Consider the following 20662-nt stretch of genomic DNA (forward strand, 5'->3'; position numbering starts at 1 on the left):
GCCGTTTGTGCTGCCCTCGTGCCCAGGAGCGTCAGGCTGTTTTGGGTTCTGTGCAAACATGCAGGAAGACAACTCTTGGCATGAAAAACTTACAGCCTAAGCAAGAACAAGGCAGAACACGCAGGGGACTTGAACAAGAACAAAGCGCAGGGCCAGGGTGGAGGCACACAGTAACAACCCGAAGTTTGCTGGGTGTATTTTGCAGGCTTCAAAGCTATGGAAAAAAAATAATCATGTGAAATGAAAATGAAAAGACTTTTAGCAAAACATCCCCTTGAGTACAGATTTTACACTCAGTAAGTTCAATACAAAAGGTTTTCCTACTCATCATATAGAAGATTTCATCCACAGATGAAGAATTGCTTAGAATCCAGCATTTTATGTGAACCTGTAAATAAATATTCCTCTGTATGTCCATGCCTCAAACACTGCAGCTTTGGGCTGGTGCATGAGAACCTGTAAACTAGGAATGACTGAACAAGAGAACTGGGCTGATCGCACCAGAGGAATCAACACATTAATTAATACAAGGTAGCTCTCTTTTCACCACTGAAGAGGTTGTTGTCAGGCGTGGGATTTTCTGCATAAAAGAAGCAGAGAGCAATTCTCCGTGTCTCCACCGCTCGTCGCTCTCTCCCTCCACACCACCAGACCTTTCCCAGCAAGCGGATACTCGGGAAAGTGCGAGAGGTCACGGGGAGGCAGAGCTGGGGGACGCAGCCCTGGGAGCTCTGCTGAGCACCCCAGCGAAGCACCCGGCCACAGAAACCTGAGAAGGGAATTCATTCTGCTGCTCTGCTCGGCCACCCACCCCCTCGGTTTCATGTCCCAAACGTTCAAGTCACACCGCCTGCGTTTCCCTCCACCCTCTGAAGTTACACAGAAGACAAGTACAACCTGAGAGCAGAAAGAGCAGAATTTTAAAGCAGCATAGGTTTAACTGAGTCCGAACTGTTTAAAGTTAAAGTTTATTTGTATTCTTTGTAGGAATATCAATAAAAGACCTCAAATGTATCTATATCTGTACATATTACAAGAACCTTCAAAAATTATTCACAGAACAAAAATAAATCTTCTTTAGAACAAACCCAGGCAATGAAATGCAGAAATGGATCTCAGAGACCAAACAGTCCAATGCTACCAGCATAAAAATACGGCTTGAAAAACAAGTTTATTACTTTTTAAGGTGTACTTTGTTGAAATAAAAAATAAATTATTTAGAGCTATCATTGTAAAACAGTTCTGTGTAGTAACACTCTTATTAAGGCCCTTGAGACAGAAAATCTATTTTTACAGGTAGGATTCCTGGCAGGCATGATCTGTAATGACACGCTCGCCCTCGTGGGAGTCAACTTACTGTGGAGAAGGAAATACCTAAAAGCATTGGCCTAAATTTAACCCTTTTTGCTCTGTCAGACTCAGTGGGATACCTGTGGCTGACCATGCTAATCACTGATGGAAAAACATTTAATGGTTCAACCCGGACAGGAATTATTCTTCAGGAATGACACAGCCATTTTTGCAGAACACAAACAGAATTCATACATACATGGTGACCTCAGCAGATAAGTACTGCTGACACATTCCATGGGCACTGCTGTAAAATTGATGGGCTTCAATCAGTGAGTTTTCAGACGAAGTTAAAAGCTTGTGGGCTTAAGCAAGCATTAAAACATGAAATTAATACATCATGTAAAAAACCAAAAAGCTTAAGCCAACCCAAAGCAATTGCAAGAACATTATTAAACCCCATTTCTTGGATGACTTATTAGAAGGATACAGAATTTATTACTGGATACACTTCATATTCTCTAACTAGAAAATATACACATCCCTTTCCACTCTCCTCTGGATCCCCTGCCTGAGTTATGCCACTGGAGAGGAATGCTGCAAAAATGTGTAGCTGTATGAATCCGTGCTTTTGTGCATAGCTGCCCATTTTTAATTCACCAGGGAAATAACAGTTGCTAACTCCTGGACGTGAAATCTATTTCCCTTTAAAAAAAAAAAGGTCTGAATTCCTAGAGTTGCAAAGGATGCCACTCCAAGGCCGTGCTCCCTCTCTTCTCCACGAGTGCCTCTCCCATGTCATTGTGGTCACCTCTGTGCCCCCCCACCCCCAGCATTGCAGAAGGCCCCAGCGTGCCCAAAGGCCGCTCGGCTTCCCTGCCCCGCCACGCTGGCTGCCAGCTGCTTCTGGGAACTGGGAAGCCCGGGTGGCTTTGTGGTTTGGGCTGAATCGTCCCAGAATGGCACCGAGTAACGTGGCCAGCAAGGACTAAGACGCCAGGATGGGGCAACTTTTCTGTTTCAGACCTAGGAATACACAAGTACTACTCTACAGGCTATTAAATTTTTCCTGCACTACTTCAGCTGTTCCCAAATGAGAGCAGCAGTTTCTTGCAACAGCATTAGACACAGTCTGATGCATTTGCTGAAAGTATGAACCAAAACCTAACGTCTGTAGAGCTCATCTGTGCACTATTTACTGCTTCTCTCATTGCTGCAGAAACCCACTGGCTACCAGTCTTAAACCAAATGTGATCAGGCCCAGTTAAAGCTCTTCTCCAAAACAGACAGACCTTTTGGCTGCCACGTGGTTTAGTGCCACTTGAATTTTATCGGGCTGGACAAAATAGAAGCTGGCATTTTCACATATTGTCAGCTTGAGGTGCCTTAAAATTTCTCTAGAAAGCTGCTTGGTAACAAACTAGGAGAGACAGCTGCCTGCAGAACTCAGGAGGATAACACATTGTTCTGCAGCTAATCAATTTTAGTCTTGCAGCATTGTCAGCCTGCAACCTTCACTCCCTTTTGGGTCAACAGGCAGCTTCTCCTCTATAGCATGAGCCAGAGGAGAACACTTTGCACTTCAGGGTAGAAACTGAAATAGAAGAGAAACAACCGGCCTAGCCACAAGCTGTGAGGACGATACTGATGGGTCTGACTCTTTTAGAATAGCAACTTTTTGTTACAAGCATTCTACAAGGTTAAGAAATACATGGGAGAAGGTACATTATTAGAATGACAGTTAGTGAAGACCTCACCAAAACATATCAATCTTGGGGCAGGTGTTGTTTCCCCTCTAAAAATCAGGGCTGAAATGTTGCCCCTATTGCATTTCTCTGCAGAAACCACAGCGGATGCCTTCGAGTCTTCAGCATCAAACCACACAGCTTGGCCAGTGATCTTTGTTAGCCTCCCTGAAGGCCCCAGTGAAGCGTGTTTCCCGAATTAATGCTAGACTTAACACCACCAGAGTGACACATCTGCCTCTGCCTTGTTCTAGTCAATGTATTCATCCCTACGACCACTCGCTCGCACGCCTCAGTCACAGAACACCCATACTATTTGCACTGTGTTGTAAGCGAGCAATGCACGTGCCCAGGTGAAAAGGCTGCCTTGGGGGACAGATTTCCCACGATGCAGCCACGTAATTACAGTACATAGCAAAGGGGAGATGCAGATCACACAAAAATACTCAACAAAAAGGAGTTTGCAAAGGTTTCTTGTAAAACAGAGCTACTCACAAGACAGGTTAATACAAACTCGATAGACTGCCTACGGCTGCGATGCACGAAGGAAGAAGGAAAAAAGAAGGAACTTAAAGGCACAGTTTGAGGAAGAAAATATCAGAGGTCAGCGATGACCCAGAGCTGGAAGATGGTTTGGAAAGTATCGAAATCACTACAGAGCAAACGCAGAGCACAACCCCAGGTGTGTCAGACAGTGCTGACTTCGCTACGGATACTCCAAGGACAAGAAAGGGATGATCCTTGGCCTGTTGTACCAAGTCACATCTGAGCAGCCAGAGAAGCTTTGACCTGAAAGGACCAGGCATTAAATAAAAATCACAACTCACTGCAGGCAAGTCTTTTGTAGGTGTAAATTAACCGCCAAGGCCCTGCTAGGAGAGATTCATAGATGTTTTTCTTATACATCCCACAGTGCAGGGGATGGGGTCTCTGTATTTATGCATAGTTAGTAACATACTCGTGTGATGACGTTTAACTGAAGTATGGTAACACAGTAATCAGGCAGAACAGTTAACACACTGCGCTCTGTCACAAGCAGCATTTGCCCACAGAGCTGAGATTAATTCATTTCCAAAGAACAAACAAACTTGACAACAGACACTGAATCTGGTTCCTCAGTATTGCCAGTCCTTCACGTTGAAGGCAACAGGGGTCACTTTCAGAAGGTCAAGGAATTGGCTGAGAAACTCCTACATTTTTAATGTAGTACAATTTTAGAGATTCAGAAAGCGAGGACAGAAAAGATAATCAGATCATCAGCTCTGACCTTCTCTGTATCACGGGCTGGATGATTTCAGCCACCTCACTAACTTCTTAGCTGCAGCCTGAACTGTTTGTTAAACACATCCCGCACCAAGGCACCCGGTTCAGGTTTTGTCTCGATTTGAAGTCAACTATTCCAATTTCTAATTTCCATAACACGTTTGAATGGCTAAATCACACTCACTGTTATTAGTATATTTCTGTAATTCAAAATTTGAATTGCTGTTGCAATAACTTTATTGAGAGGTTGGGGGCTAGAAGTGTACACCAAAAAGTGGAAGTGGAGATTCACACGCTATTACTTGACTCTACAATCTGGGGCTTTAAAAAAAACCTCCCGGACTAAATATTGTGGCATTTGATGAAATCATGAGAATTGACAACACGGTGTCATTTATTGTTAATCTTTTACGGTTTGTGAATGTCATGATCTTCCACGAGAAGGTCACTTTGTAACTACCTACACGTTCACATACAGCCTGGAAGTGTGCTTCTTATGAAATGCAACTGAAAGTAACTGGAGATGAAAGCTTAGTCAAAACTCCTTAAGAAAAAGCTGGTGTGTACAGAACTTCAAAAAAAAAAAAAATCCAACCTTTAAAGTATCCAGAGATAGGAAAATTTCAGTAGAAACGGAAGAGCTTTTCACACAAACCTGCAGAAAGCATCTTTCATTGGAACTAGACTGGCTAAGCTAGTGGCTGAAATAGTGAAACTTGAACGAGAGTTAAAATACAGAAATCCTCTAGGAAAAAGGAAATTTTGCATACCAAAGTCTGCTTTGCTGGGCACGGGCACCCTTTGCTCAGCCCCTTCCTCAGAGCATTAACCTGACTGTTGCTGATGGAGCACGGAGAATGCACTCAGGGTGCTGCTGCAGGGTGCATCAAGTGGGGGACTGGATAGAAATTCTAAAAAAAGTATTTACAGGTCTGTAAATTCTCAAAACGGAAAATATAAAACTGCATTAGAACTGGGGTAAAAAAAGAAAGAATCCTACCTTGAAAAACTGCAGATTCCCTCTGTCTGTTTGACGGGAAGCCTGACTGTGTGCAAATGCAAGGAAACAAGCTTGCTGCTCCGAGTTTTTACCTTGTTCAAAAAGACTGACAATGTTTTGCTGGAGTCCTACCAAAAGTAGGTATGGGGTCCAGCAAGAGTCAATTTTCTTGCTAAAACGTTTGCTATCGAGTTTGCATTCAGTTAAACAACAGCTAGAGAAGAGGGGAATAAAACCAGCAGATGAGTTTTCTTATAGAATTCATTTCACTACTATTTCACTCCACTCATGTTTCAGTCAGCCTGATATATACAGCTGCTGTCTAATGTAACCCACTGCTCATCTCTCTCTCACCCACAACACACATGCACTCACACTCCCCTCTTCTTCTTCCAAGGACTGCAGTGCTTTCAACAAGAGAAAAAAATAATAATAATAAAAATAGCAATAATTAAAAAAATCTACAGTATTCACTTCCTTTTGGTATATTACATCGGCATTTTCTGTACATGACCCAAGAGCTCCCTCTATTTACACAGTGATATGGAAGGACTTGTTCTCGGGAGCCCGGTTCTCCTGGCCTTGAGTGGGGAATTAAAGCCCACCTTTCAGAGTCCTTCTTTCTCTTTTCCATTTTATTAGCAGCATTATGTAAACCTGTAAGGGAAAGGGGGGGCTATTTTGAAGGTTTCTTGAGTCTGCTCCCTCTTGCCCTTCTCCTGGGGAGATGGCCGGCAGCATCTGCCCCGTTAGCAGCTGCTGTTTTTGAATTCACCATTCTCCGTGATGGAAAGCTTGGTGGGATTGGTGGGGGAGATGCCATTGCGGACTTGCATGCTGTAGCGCTCCTTCACCTGCGTCAGGGCACTCATCAGCCGCGTGTTGGCCGAGTCCAGGGACACGATCCGCTTCTCCTGCAACAAACACCCCACAAAGTCAGAGCCCCCTTCACCAACGACACGCCTTTGCCCCACAAGCCTGCTTTATGGGGAGCTTCCAGGACGCGGGGCTGTGACAGTGTCTTCAGGTGGTTTCTAGGCAGAGGCAGCTTGGCTAACATTCTCTGGTAAGATGGGATGTCTGCCTCTTTCTGTTTTCTTGGGGTAACGTGGCCCCCGCGTGCCACGGGCATTTCGCAGGCTGGCCTGGCCCTCCTGGCCTTTTAGTGTGATGGAAGGTGACAGTGAGTCAAAGTTACATGGGTGAACGGATCCAGTCACGGTGGCTTCATCCAGACAGCTGCCAACCGAGGCAGATGGAAATGCAGTATTTTGCCATGGGGGGGAGTGGGGAAAGGGTGTTTGTGTTAATAACAACAATAGCCAATTAATTTTTTTTTTAAAATAGGTTAGAAAAACAGAAACAGGCAGCAGAAAATAAAAGTGGTGGAGGTTTCATCTGGCAGAGAAAAGTGCAAGTGGTATCTTACAGCCACTGTCTGTGTATTTTGGATGGAGTGTGCTCAGAATAAACTCATGGTATGCTTGAAATAAATAAAAACAGAAAAGCAGATAATGGCAGCCTGCAGTCACCAGCAGGAGTGAGGGTGCAACAGCAACATAGAGAAGAAGCAGCCAAAAGCTAAAACTAAGGGGTTATTTGAGGGGAAGGGGAAGAGGGCAGTGTGGGTGGAGGGGGAGATGCCATCGACAGAACACAAAGAACAAACACTGAACACACTGCTCCTAGGCCCATTCCAGCTCAGAGGGGCTCCCGGGCTCCGCCGAATCCAGGGTTCCCACATCTCAGTTTTGATTCTTCTGGCACAGAAAGTGCCAGCCTCTACTTTTAGCAGAAAGCTAAAGGATGTGTACTGAATTTATAAAAACTAAAACACCCATCAACAAAACCCAGCCTACTAACAGCTAGATTATCTGCAGTGGGATAAAGCACTGTAGGGTCAAGCCAAAGAGTTGGTGGCACAATTAGAAATGACAATTTTCATCTTCTCTCAAAAAGGGGAAAAAAAAAAAAGCGGCCACACAAAGCAGCAACAGAGACGGCAAAAGGTAAATATGCTCTCCATGCTACCAGCTGATTGGCTTTTTTTTCTTTGAGAAGGAAAAATGTCTAATTTACTTGAACGAGAAAAGCTGCATGCAGGAACTCTTCCCAGTCCAGCCCACTGAGAAACAAAATGGAAGGAAAAATGATGCACAGGAGGCACAAACATTAAAGGATAGTTCAGACACACTGCTCAGGAGACCTAAGTGCTGCAACAGCCCCTTGAGATTCTGATCCCAGCACATCAGCTGTGTGGTACATCAGTAATCAAGTCATGTTTGCTTTTCTCAGCGGGTTTCCCCACAGGGGTAAGTGTTAGGGTGCAAAAACAAAGCAGAATTTAAGTACTGCTTGTATTACAGCCCTGAAGAGACCAAGCTCTGTATAGCAGAGCAAATGGAGGAGGAGGCACGAGGAATCAACAAAGAGCAAGGCAGGCTAAGGCCTGCCCTGGCACTTGCCCTGATCCAGTCAGTGTAAGGATGGAGAACGGACAATGGAGGAGTTAAAGGCCTTAGCCTTTCCTCCCATGCTGAAATAAATCCTGCAAAACACAACTGCCTTGGCAGAAATGTTTTCTTCAGCAAGTTAAAGCTCCTCCTCCTCGGACTAAATTTCACCCAGAATATATAATTTAAAATTCCTTTCCAAAGAATATAGCTTTCCAAAGAGTTAAAATTGAAAGGCTGGTTATGTTCTGGCACTGATGAGTGCTCACTATGCCAGTTTGCCAAACAGCTGGAAATCTACACTTGCAGGGGGGGGGAAAAAAAAAAAAAATCAATCTTAAAAGCATGAGCTCGGAGAGTAGAGGCATCTTCTCATCTGAAGGAAAATACCATCTAACAAAGATGTCTCTAACACGCATGAATTGGGCGCAGGGAGTGGGAGGAGCTGGAATGGGTAGGAGGTCAGTGCGCTGGGCCAGGACTGGGTACTGCTCAGCTAGAGAACTGATTGGGTTTACTTGCCTGTTTGAATTATCTCATCCCCATTTATGACCTGTAATTTAACACAGCGGAGATGTCACTTGCAATAGCAACTGGGCTAGTACTCTCTGCAGCTCCGCTGCTCCGAGGAGAGAGTTCAGCCAGAGCCAGCCCCTGCTCGGCCAGGGAGGCCCGGAGCCAGCCTGGGGAAGCGCAGCACACCCGCGGTGCCCAGCACGGGTACCGAGAGCGAGGGTGTCCCTGGGCATCGGTGCTGTACTGCTACTGCACCTGCCCACCAGACAGAAGGGCAGATCTTAGAAAGCATCTTGTGCTGATGCAGCTAAGCACAAGCAGCCTGGGTTACTGCTGTCTCCTCGCAGCCATTTAACTCTTCAAACAGGTGTGATGAGCCACGTTCTGACCCCACTCCATAAATCTCGCAGAAAAAACACCTTTTCTTTTCTAGCCGCTGCTATATCCCTTTGCCAAACAAATCACAGGCTAAGAAAAACCTTCTAAGCACAACTTAGAGGGATTGCTACAGAACCCAGCAAACACTCGGGCTCCTCTGGTGTGTCTATCCTGAATCTTTCATCAGTTTCCTCTTCTGCTCAGGTACCCATGAAAGGGCAATCACAACTAAGCTTCCCCCACGAGCTGGCTGACACCAAAGCAGTTAAGCTCTGCTGATGACCTTGCCTGCACAAGTAGCTAACAGCACTTCCAAAGAAAAAAGCATCAGATTAAAAAAGGAATCATTAATGCTACTGTTTTGCTACTGTTTTTTCAACAATTTCCACGGCAGGTGATAAATGGTGCATCCTCTGATCAAGTGTGATCAAGGACCTTCCCAGCCCTGAGGTCTGAAGCTTTCCCAAGTCAGCAGCAGTGCCCTCTGCCAGCTGCTGACACTGAGGGATCGGGCTGGTCCACTCTCCACCCCGCTAGCCCATGACCTCACACCGAGGCTGAGAGCCTACTGGCATGGAGAGGTAGCAAAGAGAAGGGCAAGTTTCTTGTTCAGTCAGGATCTCTCAAATCCTCCCCTCCAAAAATCACTTTTTATGAGTTTTCTCAGTGCCCCTTTCACCTTCTTGAGGCAGATAAAAAAGCATCACCTCCTTCAAAAACCAGGCTGCTGTTTGGATGAGGTACCATCCCATCAGTGTGTAACAGCACGATGCCCTGACTGTGTCCATCTCCAAAAAATGGCCCAGCATGTTCAGATTCTGCTCCAGCTTCCACTTGCCATACTCCTCGATCAGACTGGAGGTTGCTCTACTGTTCCCCCACCACCAAGAAAATAAAAACCCCACAGTGACCGACTATACTCCTGTTCATTCTCCAGCACTGCACTCTCCCACTTTGGATTTTGAGTGCAAGTCCACACAGAAAGGATTTAATCTTGAGCTGCATCTAGAAAGGGTGACTACACTGGTGTCTCCATGTAAAGCATCTTGCACAATATATGGAACTATAATTCCAGGAGGATTTTCTTTTTATTCTGCAAGGCTAGGTAACAGAAGTGTCGTGTTATTGTATGCAAGTGCTTTATTCAGATTAGATGGCACGGATCCAAAAATCCAGCTTTCACGAATAGTCTTTCTGAAGAACTGTGGGAAAATGGGCAGAGGCAGCAGGAAAAACAGAACTTCTCCAATTATCAAAAAGAAATCTGGTATAAATATGCTCCTAGTGTTACCAGGCTTTTAAAAACACAGCTTTTTTCTACTTTATATTTTTCCCTACAGTTCCACGGGACCTCAAACCTTTCTATTATTGCTGGCCATTCAAGAGGAAAAAAATGGCCAGGGTACACCCTTTGTGCTCCTTTTGCCTATATTCTAATACACCGGTACCATCTTTAACAACGTTCAGCTGAGGCTCCGCCCTTCCACCACTCTTTGTGTTGGGAAACAATTTTCTGAAGTAACTTGGGTGATTCCTGAAACAGGTCATCTTCTTAATATTTATCTATTAAGGAAAGTTTACAGTTGGAACTACTGAAAAGCCCAGAAGCAGGAAAGATAACCCTCCAAATGCAAAGATCACAAACATAACATGGCAGGCAGATATCAACCCAGTCTCAGGTTCTGTCGTACAAGCTTTGCTCTCTGGGATCAGCACGGACACAGGAGAAAAGCTGCAATGATCCCACACAATACACCCACATGCATTGCCCACGGGGTCCCACTTGCCACAGTAACTTGTGCTGACGGAGGCAAGCACGGCAGGTTTGTGGCAGAGTGGGCATTTCTCCAGGACTGACGTGGACAGTCAGATGGGGTGAAATGCCACATATGACATTATACAGGGCAATGCTCCGTTGCAAGCATTCTCTTTTCTTGGCTCGAACGTTCCAAGCCATGCTTTTAGCTCGCACAGCTGAGATGCATGCACACGGCAAGTAAACTATGCTGCTATGAGGCATGGCTTTTCCAGAATTCCCAGGCCCACACTTGGAACAGTGCCTACAATTCACCACTACTCCTTTACCCCCTGGGGATTTCACAAAACAGAAAAGGTTTTGGAGAAGCAACCAGTCCTGTGATTTGCTGTCAAGGCTGTACAGTCTTTATTAAACAACCCAATTCTCTCCTAGAAAGCAGTAAGTCACACGTGCAACACCATGGGCTAATACTGGCTTGGGAGCTAGGTAACAGTGCTGGGGCAGGAGGATAGGGGAGAATAATGGGTTCTACACACAGAACACTTGGTTCTTGGAGATCCTGAGCTCCTTACCTGTGCATCAATAATTTTCTGCTTTGCATCAATGACAGCTTGCATCTCTGCATGATCCTTCTTCAGCTCCTCTTCAACTGCCATGAGTCTGATGAGCAAAAAGACGTACAAATTAGGACAGTTTAATACTACTCCAGAGTGTTTCAGGTACTCTGGCCTGTTGGTTTGACTTCTCTGATTGTCCTGGCTCTGCAAGAGAAGAATTCTGCTGCACTCGGAAAAGCTTATCTATCTATCTGACACTCCCAATTGCCTACCCTTGTTATTCTCAAAATGGACATTGCCAAAAATGCAACTGCTCTGAAAAACTACTGCCTTGAGTACAGATTCCAAACAACGCAGATGGTATCAGTCCAGAGAAGTCAAGAAGCCCATGCAACTACCTCCTTTCGTGTCACACATGAGACAGGGGAGCTGCTTGTCCTACACAGTCCAAAGCTTTCCAAAGCCTCACCTGCTGATGATACTTTTCATCTGGCTGTCCTTCTCCTCCTGTTGCCTGCGCAGTCTCTCCTCGCTGTCTTCCAGCCTAGACTTGTACTCCATCAGCAGCTTCTGCATTTGCTGCTCTTGCACCAGGAGCCGCCGCTCATACTCCTCCAGCCGGCGACTTGACACCTTCAGGCGCTCCTTCAGCTTCGCTATCTCTTGTTCATACTGCAGGTGGAAGGAAAGAAGGAAAGAATCAGATACAGAGGAAAAAGGAAGAGATCAGATCATTACAATCTTCTGCTGCCATTCAGAGAGGACATTGCTTGTCATTTCCATTACTTCTATCAATTTATTTTTCATGAAAAAAACAAACAACTGTGAGCAACCACAGACAATGAGCATTAGGCTTCCACTGAGCACTGAGCTATTCCCACACTGTAGGATGTCATTCTGTAGCATAATTTAATCAGTCAAAGGGCTGTGACATGGCTTCTCAGCCCTGACCAGTAACATCCCCAGTTATCCCAGAAACAAGCAATTCCCAGACAGGAGCTGCCGATAGTGCTCAACTGTAAAACCATCTTGAGGTGACCCAACCTACAAAACGGACCTGTGTGGGACCCAGATAACTCATTCTTCAGCACCTAATCAAGGCACAGAAACATGTGTGAAGACAGAGCAAATCATTCACTACAGAGCCTGTAAATTTACTTGGCTGAGGTTTTGTTCTTCTCCTTACCGTCTCTGTGGACAATCACTTCTGCGATAGTGCAGTGAATCTCAACATATTCCACTTTGTTTTGGGTTCATTCAGCCTTCCTAATAATCCTGTGTTCCTGCTTCTTGTCCACCAAATGTTCTCCTCCCTGCTTCCTGCCTTCTCGAATTACCAAACATCTTACTAAACTTCATCACCATAGCAGCATAGATGCAACTGTATTTGGAAAAAAGGTATCTACTCCTGAAAATACACTTTAAAAAAAAAGAAATGGATTTTTCTGTGTAGCCCAGAAACATTGTACTACGTAGCTGATGGGTGTTTGCTTCGGATGAAGCCCAAGACAAAATCTGAACGCAACTGCTGATGAAGACTGAATTGCATTTACAGAGCCTCGTACGGTCACTTAGCATATCCTAAGCTATACCCAGTTGGGTTAACAATTGTGATTTTTTTTTTTTTTTAAATGGAGTTTAATGATCACTAAAACGTTTTGCAAACATAGAAAAATGGCAGCATGCTGTAGCTATAGTGTTGTCATAAAAAATGACGACTTGATCAGGATCTAATACACTTAGGCAGTGTGACTCATGATGCACTGAAGTGCCAAATACAAGCCTGTAATGTGCAAACTCTCAGCTACGTCAGCTTGCACCCATTTGACATGCCACAGCCTGCACGTGGGTTAATCTATAGTATGGGATATTGCACTACAGAGAGGTGCGACAGCATGTACAGCAGGAAGTTGTGCCAATACAACCTGTGTTTGAAAGCATGACTGTCTCAGCAGGGCCCGAGAGCTGCTCTGAACTGGGCTGTGGGGTGGACGGGACCCACTGGTAGCCCTTGAGTCGGCTGCAAACAGAATAACATCTACCTTCTCAGCGTGCTTGACTTCATCCGGATTCTGCTCTGCGTCCTCCTCTACTTCTTCGTACTGTCCATTATTGAGGACCCACGCAGCTGTCCTTTCCACTGGTGACATTGTGGCAGAGTCCACAGGCGACTGAACCTGGAGCAGACATACCTGTAAGCATTTTTCAGAGAAACTACATACAAATCAGCTCTAAAATCCAGTTTATTTGGAGGAGGAAAACAACCATGAAACTGTCGGTCTCAAAGGATCCCCAAAACCTTTCCTGCAGAGACACTTCATCCTCCATTGACTTTGGACTACAGCACTTAACTCGAGTCCCTCTAAAACCAAGGTACTTGAGAAATTGTTCTTCCTTTTTAAGTGAGCTTCTCTCTAGAAAAGTTCTTGTTTCCAAATCCTGTTCACATCCACCTTTCCCCTTTGCCAGATTTTCAGTAAGGCTTTCTCAACGTGTGGTTTCCCTCACAAAGAAAACAGAGTGACAAAGCTTTGCTCGCAGCCTGTTCAGGTAAGACAGATTGGTTTCTTTGGAGTACTGAGAGCTTAACTTGGGAGCAGCGCTCTCAGCCAGGCTGTAGACAGACTTTGCAATGGAGGACTGGGCTGCATGGCTTGGACATGAAACAGCACAGCAGTACTTAAAAACTGGCAGAGAGGTGTAACATTATCAGTGTAGTGCCTATCAGGTTTAGATGGTCTCCTGTAGCATGTACACCCAAGACAAGGCTGTGAAAGGAAGTCAGGGCCAGCAGTGCTTACTAGGAGAACTGTAACACACCATCGCAGAGCCTATCCTCTCCAAGGGAATCTGAAAAGGAAGCCAAGAAAAGAAACGAGAAACTCTCCGCCCGGCTGGGGAAAATATGGCTTGCTACAAATTCCAAGCAATTTTCATGGACAAAGACAAGTTTATAAGCACAGGAATTAGCATAATTACCCCTGAAAGAGCAACACTGTCTTAACTTTTTGAGAAATGCAAAAGATCAACTTCCCTCCCTCCGCCAACTGTAGCTTCTTTTTGTGCTCAAGCTGCTCTTCAGCTCAGTGCCTCGCTTCAGTATTGTACCAAAGAGAAACGTGTTCCCTGGCAGGGGGATTTTGAAGTCTCAGTTTCAGTAAGGAGCTCTTTATGGGGAAGTAACAGCTTCTTTACACGAGTCAGGTGAGGGATCACGTCAACCTCCGTTTCCTTTTCTCTTGTTCACGAGGACAGGGCTGGCGAGTGCCGCATATGTCCTACACCAGCTCTGGCCAGAGGATTTGCCTGCAACGGCTCAGCTGTCCTGAGCAGCAGCAAAGACTCCAGCACTGGAAGAAGCCTCAGCAAGGATGGGGATAAAAGCAAAGGAAAGGAGTAGGAAATAGGCAAAAACCCCTGGATTTAGGCAGAGACCTTTTCGCTAGAAGGTCGTCTTCACAGCAGAAAGGCTAGTAGCCCCTTTCAAGTGCAGTGAGAGGCTGGCAAAGCTCCTTAGTTACACTTTTTTGATGGTGTTTGCTGTCAGGCAGCCATAGCAAGGGAGACTACGAACTGTGCGTGGCTCTGCCACCAACAGGCTCTTCTCTGAGGTAAACCCTTTGGCTCTAGGAACTGCTGGAGGAATTAGGAACAGCTATGGGTGAACAGTGTCACTGTTCATTGGAGTAATGCAGGACCAAGGTAGCAGAAGGATGACTAAATTACATCACCAGGCCTTGTAACAGACTGCTGAGCAGCAGCAAACCTTGCCAAACAACCTCGCAAGCTGTAGGACAGAATTTTCAGCCAAACTCAGAAAGCCTACAAAGACCAAGTGGATGGCAAGCACTTCACATGCTAATGGGTTATGAGTTATACTCTAATAAAGGGGAAAAAAGAAAAAGCCTGCTAGGAACATGTATTAATTCCCCTCTTTGCCTCTTCTCCAGAGGAACACACTGACATTTCTGTTCCCACCTACCTACTAAATGGAAATGGAAGGCAAAAAGTGACCTCTCCCAGCAAACAAAGGGCCTAGCTCTATATTCAGAAACAAACGGGGCTTGTAGAGAACAGAGTCTAATAATTATAACGCCCACAAAGCATGCCTAGAAAGAACATGCCCAGAAAGAACATGCTCAACTTCTCTTTTCTTTTTTTCTTTTTCAAATAAGAACAGAATTCCACAACACAATTTGCAATTAAAAGGACGCAATGGAATTTGCCTCACAAAAATTTTGGCCACTCGATTTGGCACACTTCGAGACATTTCTCAAGGGTGTGGGGAAGGAAACTGAGTTCTCTGAATAAAGTAGGAGCAAGTACTCTAATGAATCCAGTGGAAACAATTAGCACGGAAAGTAGAGTGGAAAAATAAGTAGATGCACATCGCCTGCAAGAGAAGGGAAGGAGACTGCCCTGAAGCTGGTCATAGTCGCAGGCATCTGTGAAGCTGAAGGTAAAAAGTAACTGGAGAAGAGGGAAGTCTGAGACACTCATTTTGATGCTAAAACAAGCAAAGGTAACTGATTTACTTGGGGGCAGTAATCAATTTAAGATGAGAAGAGCCAGGAGCCTGCAAACAGATAACTGAACGTTTCTTGTAAATACACAGAGGGCAGAAGCCACCCGTGTAAGGTGTTCGCACAAAGACTGGAGACACACCACCTGTACTTTCTCCTTCTCCTAGCACCTTCAAAGCAAAGCCTTCTTTGCCTATTTGTGTAGGCACTTCCCGTACCAAGCCCTGAGGAAAGGCACCAGCTCCCCGGGGATTTTGGCTAGGACACTGCACAGAACCGTCCAATAAAACTCAGAAGATCACACAATACTGGTTCACACTGGACCCTGAGAACTGCAAAAGGAGTTTATCCTTCAAATTTATCCTTATTACTAGCCTAAATATTTCCTGCACCTCCACACTAGGCTTAGTTGTAGTCAATATACTTTACTTATTAACGCCTCTATGCCCAAATGTAAGACACACGCTCCAAAGGAAGACACAAACATATGCACTTCAAACAATATGCAATTACTTTTTTTGGTATTACTAACTTGGCGTATTAAGCTTTGCTTTGTGATTCAGTGTTTCTGATCTCCTTGTACTTTAATGAACCTGAGGTATCAAAGTAGTTTTGAAGCTCTGATTGCTCCTGGGTTCCCAGGCATCATCCAGATTTTCCTCCTTTCCACTGTAACACCGAGGAGTTTGCCAAGAAAGCTACACCAACAGGGATATCAGTAAAACCTTTGGCAGAGCAGGAGCTTATGCTGGCAACTAAGTTCTTTCGCCAGCTTTATCTTACAAGCCCAAAGCCTTCCCCCCTGCATCACCATGCTCCCAACAGGGCAAGGAGGATCCTAACCCCCGGCTCCCTGCGGGTGTAGCTTCACCAGCAGCACCGTGCAGTCTCAGGCTCAGGGGCTGCAACTTTCTGGAGCGAAAGTCCTCGCTGGTGCCTGTGTGCAGAGCAGCAGGTCTGGAAGGTCTTGTGGAAAGCAGGAGCTTAAAAAGTTTCCTTCTATACTAGGTAAGGTAAATCAAACATGACCGTGTTTACCTTCACAGTGACCACAGAAGAAAACAACCCCAAGGAACAGCGCAGGTGTTGCCTTCAAAGGCCTCATCCTGCCCTGCTGCTAAGTCTGTATGCACTAATATGACATTTCTCAAAACAACCACCTTCCCTCTGACCTGCAGATCAAGACACTTTTTATCTTCGCTGTAGTGCCAAGCATTTAAATACTCATTTTCTCTTTAACATTAAACTAATTTAGGAAAAGATTTTCATACACAGCAAATCACTACAGGATTTATTTTTTTTTTTAAGGTAAAAGAATGTTGGCTTTTTGACAGGAAAATCCTGATTTACAGTTGCCTATGAACAACTGATAAAGTGCATTAGGAGTTGGTACATATAAGCACTCCTTTCCAGAAAGTGTCTGCATTATTCATAGTTTGGGATGATTAATGAAAAAGGAGTATTTATTTGGAGGCCAGCAATAGACTGTTGCATCATGGTGAAATATAGATTTCTCCACGCTTAAGACAACTGTACTTGTTTATTATTTTGGCAGCAGTTTATTCTATATTTTATCTTTGTTTATCTCTGGTTTTAGGTAGCTACGCTTTTAAATTAGCACCACAGGGCAAATGCAGTCTCACGTGGCAATCTTAACTACAATTTGGAACAAAGCTGTTTCTATTTTTTTTTATTCAGGGCCCTTTTCAAGTTTTGTTTTTTTCAGCAGGCTTGCTGCTACCTTAGTAAATGGAAAACTTTTTTTTTTTTTTTTATATCTAGTACAAAAGCATCCAAAAATAATAGGTAAGCTAGGCTTGCCAAGCTTGTCAGGGCAACAAGCACGACTATTTCTCACACTTGCTACTACTGGCCACTTGCTTAAGTGCCAGTAGTCTTGATTCAACTCAAAGGTCAGGAAGCTTTGAAGGTCGATGCAGCAATCAGCTAAACATCAAAGCAGAAAGAGCCTGGAAAAAGGCTTTCCTTACCTGCTGCGTTTGTTGCCTCTGAATTGCCCTCACCTTTGGGACAGGGCTCTCTCTCGAGGAGGACGACTGCTGCCGGGAGCGGCTCCCATTCTGAATGGGTTCAGTCACCATGGCCCCCGACACTCCCGACATGCTGCCGGTGCTCCGCAGGGAAGCGCTGTGCGGCAAGGACTGCGGCGCCTTGGCCCTGGCGCCCAGCCCGCCTTGGTCCATTTTGCGGATCTGCGCTTGGCTGCTGCTGTTCTGGCGGGGCAGCGCGATGGGGACGTGCTTGTCCGGCACCGTGTGGCGCCGGGAGAAGTCCTCGCTCTGCGTGCTGCGCTTGGTGAAGTCCTCCATGCTGCTGTTGCTGGGTCCGCTAAGTTTGAAGTCTTCGCTGTTGCTTCGGCTCCGGGAGCTGGCGGTGCTCAGGTTCTCCAGGCTGGAGTCCACGGAGGCCTTCGGCATCGGCGGGGTTGGGTTGTTGAGATGGTAAACTGGATTCTGGAAGGACAGAGGCTGGAGGCTGCCCTGTTGGTTCAAAGCTGGGTGCAGAGGCCTTCTCACCTGGGGAGCGCTCTGGGGCGTGCTCTGCGTTTCCCACAGCTGTTTGATGTTTGCCACCTGCGTGATGGAGAGCTGGCTGCCGGCCAGGCGCAAAGGCACGTCGTGCATAACAGAAGCATGGTCACTGTGAGCCGTGTGAGGATCTTGGAGGTCCATGAGAGAGATGCTACGTCCGTTGGGCAGGATGCTTTCCCTTTCGTCCTTATCTGAGTAAGTCATGCTCTGGGTGGATGCCTGCTGAACCAACAGTAAGGTCTTGCCCCTGAAGTATCCATCTACATTTTCCTGGGTTGGAGACTTCAGCTTATGCAAGTCACTGTGGAGTGGAAAGGAATTTGGTTAAATTTTAAGTAGTCAAGACCCTGAGAGATCTGTCCCAGAGAAGTCTTTCTACCTCATTTAACCTCCCCCCCAACTGAAAGCTTCAAGGAACCAGATTTCCTTTTATGAGCTCTCTGTGTTCAAGTCAGAACACACTCTTCCTTAATTACCACTTATCTTTGAGAATTACGTTTGATTCAAGTGCTTCATCTTTATTTTTTTCACAGGTGAAACACAAACCATTCCCACCAAATCCTCCCCGCTTAAACCCTTCTGTCTCCAGCAAGGCTTCAGAACGGTTCAGATCCCATTTAACCCTTCGCCAGCATTATGTACTGTGGGGGTCTGAGCATCCACAGCAGTTGTGTGGAGGCTCCTGTAGGTCTCGATGTAAGCTCAGAGGGCAGACACTTCCACAGGAAGAAACTGGCCCTCATACCCGACAACACTGAAACTACTCTGAGACCACAGTATCCAAGCTCTTTGGCAGCTCTGTCATGTCACAGCTTTTTGCTTCAGATTAACAGCTATTACAGGGTGAGAAATGCTGCACTAAACAGAGGAAGGACTATTTTTGCTATTCCACCGGTAACAAGTTCCACCTACAGCCCAGCTTTTTCATTAGCAGTAAATAAGCGGCCTGATTGCCAGAAGGAAACATTCTGGCTGACTATGCATCCGGACGCTCACACTGGCAGTAAATTGCAAAACTGGTTTTTAGCAGCTGAAGTCACTGACTCCCAGAGATGTGTTTGAATCCTGGGTAAGTCAAAAGTTTCCCATCTCCAGTGCCACCTTGTGCACCCTCTTAACTGGGACCGTGTATTGCCCGTGACAAGCTCCCCGCTCCGACAGCTGCTCTGGGCAGCCAGTTCAAGTGACGAAGCACTCAACTCTCACCAGGCTTAACAACCCCCTTATCCCACATCTTCCCTTGAGCTCTGGCTGTTACATACCCATCAGTGGGGTCCTCAAATATCTTCTGAAGCCCTGAGGAGAGACTGCCACTGACGTTTGGACTAGAGCTGTGCTCAGTGAAACGCCTCAGCTGCTGCTGTATCGGCGTAGGGTTGGTCATTGATTTGGTGATATCAGCAAGAATACGAGGAAGGGGTCCCAGTTTTGCCACGGTCGCCTGTAGGAAGGAATTTTCACCCTAATTGGACAACAAGCACCGCGACATCCGCCAGTTTTTTGATAACGATGCACAGAGGCGGAGGGGTGGAGGTGGAAGGAAGGAGGGTGGGTGGTTGTGTGCGGGTGTGCCAGGACCGTAATGCAGTGTTACGGAGCAGCGTAACCACGGCGACGAGATGGATGGAGGAGACGAAACGGGGTGCAGCAGACATTGAGGAAAGAAAAGGAAATAGAAAAGAAATTAGGATTGACCCCCAAAAATAAAAATCATGCTCAATAAAACAAAACTATTGCCATTCCAATGCAAAACTATCATGCAAAGCAAACCAAGTTCAGGGTGGGTGAGGTCAAAGTGAAAACTACAGTATCTACTCATTAAAGGGCATTCACAGACTACAGATTCAGCTATAGTGAGGGGAACTTTCCAGGCAAAGGGTGTCATGTGGTAAAGGAAATGCATGCCAACAGACAAGGGGATGCGGCATTCAGGGGGATCATGAGAGAATCGCAAGGGTTGAGGGAGTTGGGGAAAGGGAAGGGTTTCATTTCATAAGCCTTTCACTTTTGGCATCCTACACTGATGCCATCTTCTGTAGCACCCTGTTATCAAAAATTAAGGCATCCTTCCCTACCTAAACGTGAAAAATAACTGCACGAAAACATCAAGGATCCTCATCCCAACATTATCACATCAGCCTGGGATTAAATGTGTAGCTTCTTGTTCAACTACATGTCAGCTCAGTGTTGGCCAGGCCTAGGATAAGAGCAGCTGACCTTCCAACAAGGAAGGCTGCTTGTTCAGGCTCTTTATCTTTCTCCCCACTTCGGGTCACTTCTGGTTATACCATCTACAGGGCATCTTCAGGCTCTTGGGACTGCTGGAAGGAGGTGGAAGTGCTGGAGGTTTATAAGGAAGTAAAACTCTGCTACAAAAAGACAATGCTCTTTTCAAAGATATCCTTATTTTTCCTGTAAGCAGGTATTCAGGCAGTTTGCTCCAGAGAAAGGTCTCTTTACAGAGGCTTTCGTACAGCGCTTCTTCTGTGTCTATTAAAATCTCTGAGGTGACTTCTCTCATCACTTCCCAGTCATTACCTACAGTAAAGCAGTACTGCATGTAACTTTACCCCTTAATTCTCTTTTTAGCAAACCACTATACCAGCTCCCAAGGGCCTGTTAGGAT

General features: G+C 45.6%; 1 protein-coding gene across 8 annotated transcripts in view; it reads right to left on the minus strand.

Moving 5' to 3' along the window:
* Positions 1–951: 951 nt before the first annotated feature.
* RASAL2 (RAS protein activator like 2) overlaps positions 952–20662 on the minus strand; it is a 186962-nt gene continuing 167251 nt past the window's right edge. For 4 of the 8 annotated variants that reach the window (XM_074833001.1, XM_074833004.1, XM_074832997.1 and 1 more), the window contains 7 exons: positions 19299–19498; positions 17476–18337; positions 13004–13138; positions 11431–11633; positions 10977–11064; positions 8274–8304; positions 952–6212 (listed from right to left, as the gene is read on the minus strand). In XM_074833001.1, coding sequence (XP_074689102.1) covers positions 6070–6212; positions 8274–8304; positions 10977–11064; positions 11431–11633; positions 13004–13138; positions 17476–18337; positions 19299–19498 — 1662 coding nt within the window. In that variant the 3' untranslated portion in view covers positions 952–6069. The remainder of the gene's footprint in view (positions 6213–8273; positions 8305–10976; positions 11065–11430; positions 11634–13003; positions 13139–17475; positions 18338–19298; positions 19499–20662) is intronic. The other 4 variants (XM_074833003.1, XM_074833000.1, XM_074833002.1 and 1 more) reach the window with 2 other exon arrangements.

Source organism: Strix aluco, chromosome 8 (genome assembly GCF_031877795.1).
Source record: "Strix aluco isolate bStrAlu1 chromosome 8, bStrAlu1.hap1, whole genome shotgun sequence".
Classification (NCBI taxonomy): domain Eukaryota; kingdom Metazoa; phylum Chordata; class Aves; order Strigiformes; family Strigidae; genus Strix; species Strix aluco.